This window comes from Anabrus simplex, chromosome 12, assembly GCF_040414725.1.
Source record: "Anabrus simplex isolate iqAnaSimp1 chromosome 12, ASM4041472v1, whole genome shotgun sequence".
NCBI classification, from domain to species: Eukaryota; Metazoa; Arthropoda; class Insecta; order Orthoptera; family Tettigoniidae; genus Anabrus; species Anabrus simplex.
Genome location: NC_090276.1, coordinates 79,387,779 through 79,402,629, shown reverse-complemented (window position 1 = coordinate 79,402,629; position 14,851 = coordinate 79,387,779). Strand labels below are relative to the sequence as shown.

Genomic DNA, 14,851 nt, shown 5'->3' with positions numbered 1-14,851 from the left:
CAGTTATTGTGAAAAATAATGCCAGAAGTACAGTTATTTTGAAAAATAATACCAAAAGTAGTTATTTTGAAAAATACTGCTAAAAGTAGGATAATTTTGAAAAATACTGCTAAAAGTACAGTTATTTTGAAAACTAATGTTAAAAGTACAGTTATTTTGAAAAATACTGCTAAAAGCAGGATAATTTTGAAAAATACTGCTAAAGGTACAGTTATTTTGAAAAATAATGCCAGGAGTACAGTTATTCTGAAAAATAATGCTAATTGGATAATTTTGAAAAATAATGCTAAAAGTACAGTTATTTTGAAAAATACTGCTAAAAGTACAATTATTTTTAAAAGAATGCTAAAAGTAGGGTAATTTTGAAAAATACTGCTAAAAGTACAATTATTTTGAAAAATACTGCTAAAAGTACAGTTATTTTGAAAAATACTGCTAAAAGTAGATAATTTTGAAAAATAATGCTAAAAGTACAGTTATTTTGAAAAATAATGTTAAAAGTACAGTTATTTTGAAAAATAATACCAAAAGTGCAGTTATTTTGAAAAATAATGCTAAAAGTACAGTTATTTTGAAAAATATTGCTATAAGTAGGATAATTTTGAAAAATACTGCTGTTATTCGCGATGCAGGTCCGTCAGTTCGTTGGTGGTCAGTTCCCGGCACATTTTTGTTGACATTCGGCGGCTCATTGTCACCAACAGTCCCCTCAAAGTCACATCCAAGAGCACAGTCACGCCACAGCTTTCCCCAAGCGGAAGTGAGAGTTCTCTTGGTGACTCCATCGCAGGCTTTATCGATGATCTTCAGGCAGTTCACGATGGAAAAATGATTTCTCCCAAACTCTCGGAGGGTAAGGTTTGTTCCTTCGGTCACTTCGAAGCATCGCTGAACTAGTGCTTTGGTGTATAGCTTTTTGAAGTTCGAAATGACTTGCTGATCCATAGGATGGAGTAGTGGGTAGTGTTGGAAGGAACGAACTTGAATTCCTCCAGTAAATTGTCCTCAAGACCTGGAGGATGAGCAGGAGCATTGTCCATAACCAGCAAGACTTTGAGCGGCAGATTATTTTCTGAAAGGTATTTCTTCACAACAGGACCAAAGACCTCGTTCATACATTCGACAAAAGCACAGGGGAGGGGAAAACGTAGGCACACGTGACGCTCGTATTGCGGAAACTCCCTCGCCTATCACGTTACAATTTATTTAATATGTTTGTTCGTCTTTCAAAACACTCGTAGACCAAGTTACTCGCATTCCGAGGTTTCACTGTATAATACTGAAAGGTGGACCATTACTACATTAATTTAATAATTATACTGTACTTACAATTCAATACGGATCAGAACCATGAAGTTTATAACCTATGCTTTCGGTATGTTCATAGTAAATCCCATCTGGTCCACATGCTTTATTGTTCTGAGTGTTCTTTATTGCTTTATCTATTTCTGCTCGAGTGAAAGGTTCAAAATGCACTTCCATTTCATTTCTTGCTTTTGGACGTGTTTCACATGCCTGAAGGACTTTTAAAAAATGGTCTTCCCATACATTCATTGGTATATCTTTCAGGAAATGAGGCTGTTTTGTGTATAGTGCCTTGTACCATTTCTCTGTTGCTTCTTCTATCATCTTCCCTTTTTTTGAATTCTTCTTTTGCCCTTTTTACGTGTTCTCTGTATTGTTTCCTGGCATCGTTGTAATGCTGTAAATTAATAGCATTGGGTTGTTTTATCGCTCTTTCTTCGCTTGAGTGCATTTTTTGTTGAACCACGGATTTTTCGTTCGTTTTGGTCGAGAGATGTCGACGGTGTTATCTTTGATAAGCTTTTCCACGTTTGCTACTGCTGAGTCCAATTTCCCCATCCATATTTCCTGCTGTATATAATGCGTTTCGATGTGGGCAACTGTATCTGTGTCTATTCTTCTGCGGAATTTCGTCTTTTCCTTTTGGGCATTCGCTTATTGTATGCTTGGCAGATTTACAGTAGTATCCACAGGCAGATGATTTCTCTCAACTATGTTCGTGATGTTTTGTTGAGCTATTCTTGCGTTGCTAAAGACCAGATCTATAGTACTGGCGCCGTTCACATCTATAAAAGTTTTTCGTTGCGTTCATTGATTAAAGTTAGACTTTCCGTATTTATATAATTTAATACTGCTTTTGTTTTTATTTTGCTCTAAATCGCTTCTGCAGTTCAGATCTCCGGCTAGTATGACTGTGTCTGTACTGCATAACATATATAAGGCGTTTGCTAGTTCGTCTATTATGTCCTCTTCCTTATATTCTGGTTGAAGATATGCACCTATAATTTTACATGGTTTCATTTCCACAGCTAGAATATTGTCCGTTCTTAGAATCACTTTAAAGGGAGCTAGTTTGGATTTTAGAAGAACAGTTAAACTGTCTTTTGGCCTTCCTCGATCGCCTTGTTTCGCAAAAAGAGTGTATGGAATAAAATTTTGCGTGGCTCCATTATGATGTGAGGAAAGTTTCAGTATCACTACGTTGTATGTCTGTAAGAGGTCTCCTGGGACGAGTTGGACGGCATTTCTAATTCCTTCAGAATTCCATAATAATATTCTCATCGATTCTTTGGGGCGATTCATTTTACGTTCTTGTATTATTCTCTTTATGTTCACTGGCGTGATTTTCATTACAGATGTGAGACCAGGTTGACTCCCTGGTTCTGTCCGTTTGAATAACGACGTGCGAAACAAAAAGATCTTGCTACCACTCCTTGGGGCCAGAAATATGCTCTTTCAGTTTCCTTGATGTGTGCCATCGGGAAACCTATCTTGAAGGCTTTATTTAATCATCTAGTAATCAGTTCTTCACATTCTATATTGTTTTTCCTTTTTAGTAGAGGTAACTTTGGAGTTTTTCAGTTGTGACTTGTCTTGCTAGTCTTCTGACATAGAGCCATGCCATTCTTTCTCCTTCCTGAATGGTGCAGTTTCCTTCAACCGAAGACCCTATTATAATTCGCTGCCGTCTTCTTTGTCTTCTCCGTTCTACTTGGGTAACGCTACCCATGTTCTCTTTCTTTTCCTCGTGTTCTTCAATTAATTCTGAATTTCGTGTGTCCTTGCTGAAATATTCTGTGTTTTGGTGACTATCATTGGTTGATTCTTCTTGCGTAACTTCTTCTATTGTAGTATCTTCCCTCGTCTAATGGGTAGGTCTTCAAATTCTCGGGTGAGCGGTTGTACTCTTGGTAATGTTGTGTCTTATTTTGTAGTTGGTTGTATTTGTTTTCTGGATTTTGTCCGGTTTCATTATGAAAGTGTTGAATATTAAGTTCTGCATGACACACCTCTGTCAATTCACAATTAAGTATTTATTATTTTCCACCTAGTCAATACAATGATTGCTTAAGGCAATTCAATGGTTAAAAGTGGTACATGTTTCGTATTTTATCAACATCTTCAGCCACATAACACTGTTTAGATGAAAAATATATAAAATTGACAAAGTAATGCTTAAGAGGAAGTGTCCTTAAAATTAACATAAGATTGACAACATTAAAACAAACAAAAACTCAAGAGAAAATATATAAATTATTACTACAATTGAAAGCAGTTGTCAAGGAAACACTTGTACAATATTCCATGGAGAATATGTCCTAAATGAATATTCTTTTCTTAATAATTCATGAAAAAAGTTCAAATTATAAATTATACAGTTTATAAGTAATTGTCGAAATGAAGAAAATTAGATATCACAATGTGGTTCTTATTATTAATGCAGATGAAAATATAACTAATTCCTAGTTGTCAATTCTTATTAAGCCTGCTTTCTTTTGGAACAGTAACTCCTGTCATTTTTTCACAGTCTTGTGTCTGGTGTAATATTGATGATGCGTTTTAATTAAAAGAATAAAAAGAATGACAGGAGTTACTGTTCCAAAAGAAAGCAGGCTTAATAAGAATTGACAACTAGGAATTAGTTATATTTTCATCTGCATTAATAATAAGAACCACATTGTGATATCTGGTTTTCTTCATTTCGACAATTGTATAAACTGTATAATTTATAATTTGAACTTTTTTCATGAATTAGTAAGAAAAGAATATTCATTTAGGACATATTCTCTATGGAATATTGTACAAGTGTTTCCTTGACAACTGCTTTCAATTGTAGTAATAATTTATATATTTTCTCTTGAGTTTTTGTTTGTTTTAATGTTGTCAATCTTATGTTAATTTTAAGGACACTTCCTCTTAAGCATTACTTTGTCAATTTTATATATTTTTCATCTAAACAGTGTTATGTGGCTGAAGATGTTGATAAAATACGAAACATGTACCACTTTTAACCATTGAATTGCCTTAAGCAATCATTGTATTGACTAGGTGGAAAATAATAAATACTTAATTGTGAATCTATTGAAGTGCGATACGGACCATGAAACTGATTTTATGTAACACCTCTGTCAGTTTTGTAACAGCATCCTGTCATGTCTCCTGGTGTCTTATTAAAATCAGTTCGCATTGCTCTTTCCTGCTTTATATACAATGAACACTTGTTCACAGTTATAACACAGCCATAGAAGTTTCGATTTATTTTTGCTTGTCGATCTCATGGCGTTGAATTGCTCTTGCTGTAATTCCGAGCAAGCTAGGTGATGCCATCTTTGACACAGGCCGTAGCACGATACAGCTGTGTCATTTTCATATTCTTGTCACAAACGGGACATATATCTTGCTTGGTGGAGTTATCGCTGGTTGGCGAATTTGGTTAGTTTTTGTCGTTGGTCATGTCTAACCTCTATGATATCTTTGGAAAGATGCCGCAATATATCTCTGTGCCATTATTCTGATGCTCTAAATTTCCTGACTTCTGACACAATGACTGAGAGCAGGCAATTAAGTATTCCGTTTATTCTTTGAAGAAGTCTGCGGTGTTATTCAGTAAGGGAAAATATCAAAATATGGAAAAATACTATTTCCTTTTAGGAATTCTTTCTTACTCCTCAGACTACTTCGATTAGCTTATAATGTAGGAAACTAGCACTTTACATTCATAAATCACTCCCTGTATCAAACTAGTTGAACCTCATTCACTATGAATAATGGTATAAAATTGCATCCGATTCCACGCGTCACTCATTCACAGCCGCCATTCTTTTGGTTCTGTCATTAGAATGTTCAATAATTTGCTGAGGATTCATAGTTGCATTTGCTGTGTTGGAGGTGTCCTCCTTGGAGGAAACAGAATGTTGATTAGGTGGCTGGTTCTTTTCTTCTAGTCAACGTCTGACGGAAGTGTAGATCCAATAATTGGTTCCTTCAAAACATATTTGCAGTGCATTCAGTAGTTTATTGAAATCGCCAGTTTTAACGTATAGTTGTCCGCGGAAGCTAAGAATGTGTGTGAATCTCAGAATATTAATTCCAGCCTTTAGGCTGGATATAGATGACATTGGTTTGATACCCAGTTGTTGCAAGTGTTCAATGACTGTTGGGTAAAATAGGACATTCATTGGATAATATCACTCTCTTGTTTGCGACAATTAACGACATTGATTCTTATTACAGGGCAATTGAGTGACAATTCCTGAACAATTTTTGTGTTTGATAGGAATATGCAAATTCTTGAGTTTGAAATACGAGATATATAACGCATGGTAGCTGCATCTGTTATTTTTCCTACAGCAAGGAAGGTCTCTTATTGGGATTCCGTCGTGAGCATCAATAGTAATAGCCTGTTCTTTTTTTGGTTTTAACTGCATTACAGAAGCATTACTTTTCTGAGACTGCTTAGGTACATTTATGTACGGACTGATTTCCTTGGTAAGAAGCCATTTCTTTGAGGGTGGAAGGCTTTGAAGCCTTCCGGAATTACGATGTTCAACTGTTGGTTATTGATATCCTAACGGTTTTCTACACATAGAACAGAAAATAATCAAGTTCACTCTCGTAATAATCGCATTTAGTACAGTGTTTGTGTTGAGAAAGGACGTGAAGTGTTTTAGATAAAAACTGGCACATCAATAGCACGCCTGTACTCGTTCACCAATACAGAATTTTGACCATCCCGTATGGGTTTCAATTACAGGACATCCTGCACAACATGGGACACCTAGCAAGCCTACTCATGCCAGGCTGAGTGGCTCAAACTGTTGAGGCACTAGCCTTCTGACCCCAACTTAGCAGGTTCGATCCTGGCTCAGTACGGTGGTATTTCAAATACTTCAGGCTCCTGTCGGTAGATTTAATGACACGTAAAAAACTCCTGCAGGACAAAACTGCAGCACATCGGTGTCTCCAAAAACTGTCAAAAAGTAGTTAGTGGGTCGTGAAAACAATAACATCATTATTAAGCCTACTCACACGTGACATGAAACTCATGGCAAAGAAGTGAACCTGCACAAGACTTTTGGACCTATGAAGTACAAGTCTGTTCAGATGTCATGCACACTGACTGCTAAATATATCAAGAGTGGAATGGTCCTTGACATGGAACATTTCCTTCTCCATAAAATCTTGCTACAATTCGAAGTTCATAGATTAACAATCAAACAGAATCTGAAGGCAGTTGCAACAGTACTGCACATGCAAAATGAGAAAAGCCCAACAAAGTTCCAGTTTGATATTGTGCCTTTTTGTGTGAAATTTCCATGTTATGTATTAAGGATCCACCTTGTCAATACCTAGTTTATTGTCTAACACATATTTCAAGAATTTTTCAGCTTCTGGTTGAAATCACTTAAGTGCATTAGACCTGTTCAAAATTGTATAATCTAACATAAAACTGTCCACAAACTATCTTAAGTTAAAAATACATTAAAAAGTTCAAATATGAATATACATTCATGTTGTCATGATCCTATAAATATTGTCTGAAAGTTTGTATGTATTGTGTTGTTTTTCAGATTTTAAATACTGTTGTTGTATTACAAGTCTTTTCAGAAGAAAGTACCTAGTTGCTAGGCCTGGGATACGAGGCTCCTTCAATAATTACATCTAATAATCTCCCAAGCATTTCCAGTAGTCTCACCTTGGATTATTTTTGGTGCATTCATTAACCAAGAAATTACCGCATCTAGTAAGGAGATACACATCCATTATTTCAGGAAACACTTCAAATAATCACAGGTTTATTCTTTTGTAAAAGAAACATTTACCAGTACTTCTTTTACACATTATCGTTCATAACTTCATATACATTCCCCTCCTGTTCCCTATCTAGTTGGATGTAATCCACTATGCGAGGGAGACTAAACCATAGTTCATGTCTCCCAAGTTCATCCTTTGCACTCAATTTTTTCTCCCTTTTCAATATCCACTCTGATTTATTTCTGCATTTTCATAAGAAAATTATGTAGTTTGTAACACAATGGATTTGTCTCCAGTAATTCACAAACCGGGCGAGTTGGCCGTGCGCGTAGAGGCGCGCGGCTGTGAGCTTGCATCCGGGAGATAGTAGGTTCGAATCCCACTATCGGCAGCCCTGAAGATGGTTTTCCGTGGTTTCCCATTTTCACACCAGGCAAATGCTGGGGCTGTACCTTAATTAAGGCCACGGCCGCTTCCTTCCAACTCCTAGGCCTTTCCTATCCCATCGTCGCCATAAGACCTATCTGTGTCGGTGCGACGTAAAGCCCCTAGCAAAAAAAAAAAAAAAAAAAAAAAAAAAAAGTAATTCACAGAATGATTTTAATTTCTTGTAATTTAGACATGTGTTTGAACCATCTTCACGTCATTTATGACCTGTATTTCACCAGGATATGGTCCAAGCTAGAGGCGGCAAACTATCGATAGCAATTGCCATTGATATTTTTCGATATTATGAGCTCTACTATCGACAGTTTTCAAAAAAGATCCGAATCATATCATTATGCCCGAAAATAGAACATTTATTGAACACAATCCACAAAAAATCAGTAGAAAGCACAACTATTTCACGCTATGTAATTTGTGAAATTCGAATCGGAATCACTCTTAAATCTCTTCAGTGACGCGTCCAAGACATTCTCGAGCTGCACGCGCTTGCCCATAACGTTTGTTGCAGTGTTCATTTTGCGATCGCCCAACATTTTCTTGGGTATTGTAATATCTTTGGAAAACGTTTTACAGCATTCTCAACAGATGGCAGGGGAGTTTTCAGTTACTTTCATGAAGTCGTTGACCTAAAATGTGCCTTATCTTCTCTCGCCTACATACAATCTCTGACAACATATAAATCTCATTTTGTCCCGTATTGGCATCAACTGAACCAAGGTTAGGTTGAATGGAGAATCCCACCTTCCAAAATGCTAAATAATCTTTCTGCCGGCACTGAAGTCGCAGGTACACAGAGATATTTAAATGCACACTTCTGAATCGGAACAAACTCCTCACCAGTTACAGTAACTGCAAACAGCTGTACAATATCTGTTAGCGCGAAAAATAAGCCAATGAGGGGAAAAACACTAGGGAACTGACTATCGATGTATGATGATAGTGGTCGCTATCGATAGTTTTCCGCCTCTAGTCCAGGCTCCTTGACTGAATAGTCAGTTCATATGCCCCCAGGTTCGATTCCCAGCCAGGCCAGGGATTTTAATCGTATATAGTTAGAATAAACATTGTTCATTTCTCTATTACTGTCTCCTTTGTCACTACTAGAGCCTTTAACTTCACTGTCACTACATGCAGAAGGTTGGAGGTTACAAATTCCGTTCACAGTATGTTTATATAAGGACACGCAACATGACTACTGCCAATGTCAAAATTATTGCCATGCAACATAGATGGGCCTGATAAGCAATGTCTTTTCCTTTTTTTTTTATGGGGGGGATCACATGTAAATTGTTGCTCGTTCTCCAACATTTTGTCTTCTCTGTCGCTACATAAATAGTGCAATTCATGGAGAGCAATGGGCAATCAGATGAATTCCACTCACCCTACAACATGTTTCTTGTTCTTTTAGTTCTGTATCTATACTTATGGAGGTTAAACCATAACTACAGGAATATATAATGTAAAACACGCACTGTATTTCAGTTATACAAACTAGAAATTAACTTGACAGTCAGCACGAATGGAGAGTTCCATTAATGAAAGAAAGTGTGATTTTGAGTTAAACAGGTTTTAAAAAAAAGCAAGCTGTTACTATCCAAGGAGAGTAATGTTACAATACATCCAACCAAAATATTGTTCATAAATAATCCAACAGTTGGCAGAGAACGGCAGGAGAACACAATGTTGACAATATGTCTACATCGGAGCGGTTGCTATTACAATCATGCATGTCGGCATATTGCTGGCAGAGTTTTAATTGCAATATCACAGGAGCAAATGCACTTATACTGGAGGATGGTACAGGTGCAGACTGTAAGGTTCACAGACACCTTCAAATTATCTGTGACTACAGTCACCAGAACTATTTTTTTCTTTTGCTATTGGCTTTGCGTCGCACCAACACAGATGGTCTTATGGCGACGATGGAAAGGAAAGGGCTAGGACTGGGAAGGAAGCGGCCGTGGCCTTAATAAGGTACAGCCCCAGCATTTGGCTGGTGTAAAAATGGGAAACGATGGAAAACCATCTTCAGGGGAACCCACTATCTCCCGAATACTGGATACTGGCCGATCTTAAGTGACTACAGCTATTGAGCTCAGTCACGAGAGAAGTAAGGAACTAATTGAATAACCTAAGGTCCAGGCAGTCATTCATAATTTGGAATAGAAGGAGTAGATATATATATGAGTTCAATATGAATTTTTATTACCTAAAATACAGAAACACAGTAGTGAAGAAATAATAATAAACCATTTCATTTAAAATATACATCTAAAAATGTACAGATCAAGAGCTGGAATATTTCTACACATCTAACTAAATTTTTCAAAATATTTACAAATTAGGGTTACTGTGTGTACTGTGAAAGAATGAACATGGGCCAAAGTTACAATCTGTAAGAATCAGTCTTTTAACAATACATGAACAATGATCCATGTATGCTTACTAATGTAAAATTTACAGAATGTAAAAGTAAAGTTAGCCATTAAAGAGAGAACTCATCAATACAATTACGTATTTCAAGTGAATTACATCACTATTAGGATGTCCAGTGTCCTTACATGCGCACGCTGACTTCTGAACAATACAGTGAATGAAAAATCTACAAACAAATTTTAAAAAATACGTGTCTTAATTCCTTTAATGTTGGATTTCTGTACATCTTTCTTTAATGCAACACTTCTCTACACCATTATTCTGGAAGAATTTATTTACATAATTTACAACAGGTACCAAAAATGGCACAAGATATTGCAATCAACATCAACAAAATATGAAAAATTTCAAAGACATTTCACTTTCAACTGTTCAGAGTATTGAGTGAATAGATTTTCAGTGTGGACAAATTCTTTTCCTATTCTTGGCTCAAGAATAACCAAGTAAATTCCTATAAATTTTTAAAAACCATCACTTAAATGTTTATTTTAAACATTCCTGAATTACAAACATTAAAGCATCTTTCCCAAAGTATCTTATTTTCAATCTTTTAAGCCTTCTGCACTACTAACGAAAGAAAGAAAGAAAGAAAGAAACAAAGAAAGAAAAAACACAAAGAAATACAGGTTTTGGGTAGTCCATGTGCCCGTTTATTTCTGAATTGCCACTCACTAAATCCCTCAATATTAAAAAAACCTCACAATTAGTCATAAGAATCAGTTCTTGGAAAAATGATCTCATTTTCTACTAATTTCACAATGAATGAATTAGTCAGTAACTATTTCATTTGAGTGATAAAAACAAACCGAACAGCAGTTCACTAAGTAAAAATCTTGTGGTAAATATGTATTTACTAACTTTTAGTTCTAATGGAGAACAATTTAATCATCTTCCACTCAAGATCCACAGGACATTTAACAAAAATAGCCATGGACCAAAGAATTTTTTACTACTGTAAATCCTGAAATCCTCTCTCTTCATGAAATGGTTCATGTCATACAAAATGCAACATAAATCAGGCAAGTAGTTACTAGAGGCAGAGAGCATACCAGTATTGAAAAATGTCAAATAAGTTATGTAATCACAGCGCACAAGAAATATACAGTGAATTAAGCTAAATTTGAAACCACAGAGACAAAGAAGTAGTAGTTTAATTGCATCTTTCTTTCTCTCTCTCTTCACAGAAAAGAAAAAATCACAGAGTGCACATGGTATGACTCTCAGGCCACTGAACACCCTAATTCACCGGGTTCCACTTTCCCTTCAACCTCGCAGGTGGATACAACACACCACCATCTAGTTTCACTAACAGTCATTTCATTGTGGTAAGAAACTATTCTGAGAACTGAACAGTTTACACAGCAGATTCCACAACTACGAATGTAGGTCGAACAAAGTAATACAAAATGCAAGACATTTAAAACCAGGGTAGCCACTGTACAATCATACGCAGAGTGTAATGCTATATTCCTTCTTCAAATTATATAAAACTTCCTTTTCCCACACAATTTTTAAGCAGATCAAATACCGTATATATGCGAATATTTTTCTCAGAAGTTATCACCAAAAAATGCAGGTGCGTGCATTATTTGGGGTAAGGTTGCTACTGCCCTCGTAACACCTGAAACCTGTTATACTTCAGTGTTACACCTGGCGGCAGTTGCCTAGTTAGAAGAGAGGTATGAATATAAATATGGCTGCAAGTCCAACTAGTTCTCACTATCGTTTATTCAAGATGCTGATAATATTGGAAATTGCATAGCACGAAAGAAAATACGGTATTAGTGAAAGTAGCGTTTGCGACTGGCAAAAATAGTAAAATAACTATGTGCGGGGATTAAAAGGGAGCAATACAGATATGCACTTACAAGTGAAATATGCTAGCCACAAGCTATAAAATTGTAACACGTTTTATTTTGTTGGAACAGAATCCTGCCTGCAGCTACAACAGCGTTAGAAGATTACGGCAAGTTACTTCAAAATATGACATTTAATGTAGGATTCATTTCTTGCAAATAAAACACAAATTAAAGTCTTAAATAAATTTCCTCTTAAAATTAAGGTGCACAGGTCATTCGCATATACACGGTATACTATTCAGTCCATTAGTTAAATACCAGGACAGTCTAGGGATTACCTTTCCGTCCAGTCTGTTTATACTTCACAGTTCCTTTCTTGACCACTTGCACAGCTAGGAATGCAATAAAGCACGACACTCCACCACAGATCACTGACACCACAATTCAACCCACTCCTTTGACAAGTAATGCAGATATTGCACAAACTTATCACCAGCACGTCAACAGCTACCTTGGATCCCAAGAGAAGCCTAACCTCGTCCTTGCCAGAGGACTTTACATTCTCTTCAACTGCGTTCAACACAGATCGATATCAGTTCAACCTCAGCTCTGAGCACTTTGTTCATCCAGTTCATGATAGCGAGCGAACAGTCTTTTCTTGACACAATCCTTGTAATTGACTCCCGACACAGGCGCGGTGCTACTCCCTGCCGCTCCGAGTCCTGCAGTTGATACACGTGGTGCCGTCTATAAGTGAAAAGGCAAATTATCCACTGTACAGTTTATCAACAGTCACGTAAAATAATAAACAAAATGACATTACTAACCTGTATGCACTGAGTACGACCTTGATTGGCTTTCCCAAGCCCTTGTCCTTCTTTCCACCCCATCTTCTGGAGGAGTTTGTTTCCAACATTATCTGTTCCAATTCCAGCTTTAGTAGGTTCTTCATAAGATATAGATGCCGCTTCTTCTCTTGCCTTCAAATATTTCTCCTGAAATGAATGGCTCATTAGAGAAAACAGCCTGTTATACACTCACATAGTAAAACTTATATATTAATGTGTTTTTCAACTTTCGTTTTCCCAATAGTTTTCTTTCAAATTTAACCCTAGAACTGCGGACCGTCTTTCTGGAAGACGGTGCACCCTTCGTCAAGTGCGATCGTCTTTCTGACAGACGGTGTCGTTATTCCACCGTAGATTTATAACAGGACACCAGATGACACTATTATATGTACCAGCTGAATAATGATACTTATATCTTCAATTTTGAAAGTCTTTGAAAAGCAAGCAACGTTCTGGAGAGGTTTATTTAGCTGCAGAAATGAAAGTACTTTGAGATGTTCTTAGAATCAAGATGGCAGCCCGCCTTGTAGACGATTCTGAAATCAAGCGTTTGATTTTCGAAGCTTAGTGACAGTATTTATTGATGGCGACAGTGATTATGGTGTTAATTTCGACGAGGAAATTATTCTGGAAAGTAACAAAATCGACAGCGAAGTACAAGGTGCCTCGGAAGTAATGGGAAATTCCGATAACCGGAATGATTTTTCAAGTCGGTGCAGGTTATGTTATTATTGGCAGTATGCCAATATTTGAAGAAACCAATGAAGGGATAAGTATGAGCTGTTGATATTTTTGTAGACTGTTATAAGAAATTCGATCACAACGCAGGAAAAAATGAAACTGACCTAAGAAAACTGAGATAATCTGTAGTTTCGAAATTCGTCAAAAAGACTCAAAATCCGTTTCAAGAAAAAATTGGGTTTAACTTAGCATTCTAAATGAAAAGTGAAGAACTATGGGGAAATATGTAAGAACATACTTGTGTTTTTCAGAATATTATGTTTCAGGAATAAAATATCAGAAATTATTTTCTTAGAGCAAAAAATGTCAATTCCCTTTGTAAAAAAAATTTTACGATAGAAATAGTAACAATACTTTTTATTATTTCTGTCACCTTCTTTAGATCAGTCTCATCTTTCTATTGATGTATAATATAGATTTATTTTAGGACTAATATGTGATTACAGGCATGGTTTAATTTTCATAGTGGGTATTAAGGAAAATAACTGCAGCATTTGACAGATAAACCTGCAGCAGTTCTAGGGTTAAAATGTACATAATATATTCAGATTTGTGGAAGTCCCCAGCTATCCAGGTATATAAATGAAATTGTGCTGCAACAATATCTGTCACTGGAAAAACTCAAGAGGTTGTCAACATTGCACGTTGGACAGAGTGTTGGTCGTGGATTCAAACCTATGAGAGGTAAGGGCAGATGGCACAAACTTGCTGAGAGCCATGAGCATGCTGGGGAAAGGAGGGGAAGTAAGGTAGTGGAGGGATAACTACTGCTATGCTGCTAATCCACATCAGAACATGAACACTTCCATAGTAACTAGTAAAGAAAGCTCTCACTCACATTGCAGCAGCTAAGGTTTTGTGCCATGCAGACAAATTGTTATATCCTGTCAATGTCTGTAAATTAGAGGTTTAATTGAATTAGCTGGGATCGATACTTTCATGTAGCAGGTCAAAGGTGACGAAGGTGATTTTTGTTTTAAGCAGTAGTACATGTTATACAAAAAAACTTTAAATATTTCTAAACAAACAAATTTGAAAATGAGGCAAATTTTACAAAAGTTAATACTTCAAGACACACACACCAGGCTAGACCAAGATCAATAAAAGGTCTAATGGGAGGGTATTTTCAACAGAACAAAGGAAGGCAGCATCTCTCAGAATGAAAAAATGGGCTGATAGGAAATCAAGAAATCCTTTATACAATTGACTAGTGGTCCAATGTAAAATAAAAATAAATAAAAGTGAAACCTCGGTGTGTTCCTCATTAACACGTTTTCCCACTTAGCACGTCGTAAATTCTAAGTCCCAATTATCATATTAAGTCTAAATAAAAATACCTCACTTATCGAGTCACAATTTTCGCTATTACCGCTTAGTACAATCACATTTTTCCTAGACATGAAAATGTTGTTAGCCATCCTTGGTAAAGGAATGTGATTTCCAACCTGAGGAAGGGCCCGCGCCAGAGTTGCGGGAAAAGACCTCTAATTCCTCAACTTCCCAGGATAAGTTGCACCTTCG

At 36.5% G+C, this 14,851-nt stretch overlaps 1 protein-coding gene across 1 annotated transcript in view; it reads right to left on the bottom strand.

The window, feature by feature from the left end:
• Positions 1-9,688: 9,688 nt before the first annotated feature.
• LOC136884333 (RNA-binding protein 5) overlaps positions 9,689-14,851 on the bottom strand; it is a 162,386-nt gene continuing 157,223 nt past the window's right edge. The window contains exons 18-19 of the mRNA XM_067156432.2: positions 12,569-12,736; positions 9,689-12,488 (exon numbers count right to left, since the gene is read on the bottom strand). Coding sequence (XP_067012533.2) covers positions 12,345-12,488; positions 12,569-12,736 — 312 coding nt within the window. The 3' untranslated portion in view covers positions 9,689-12,344. The remainder of the gene's footprint in view (positions 12,489-12,568; positions 12,737-14,851) is intronic.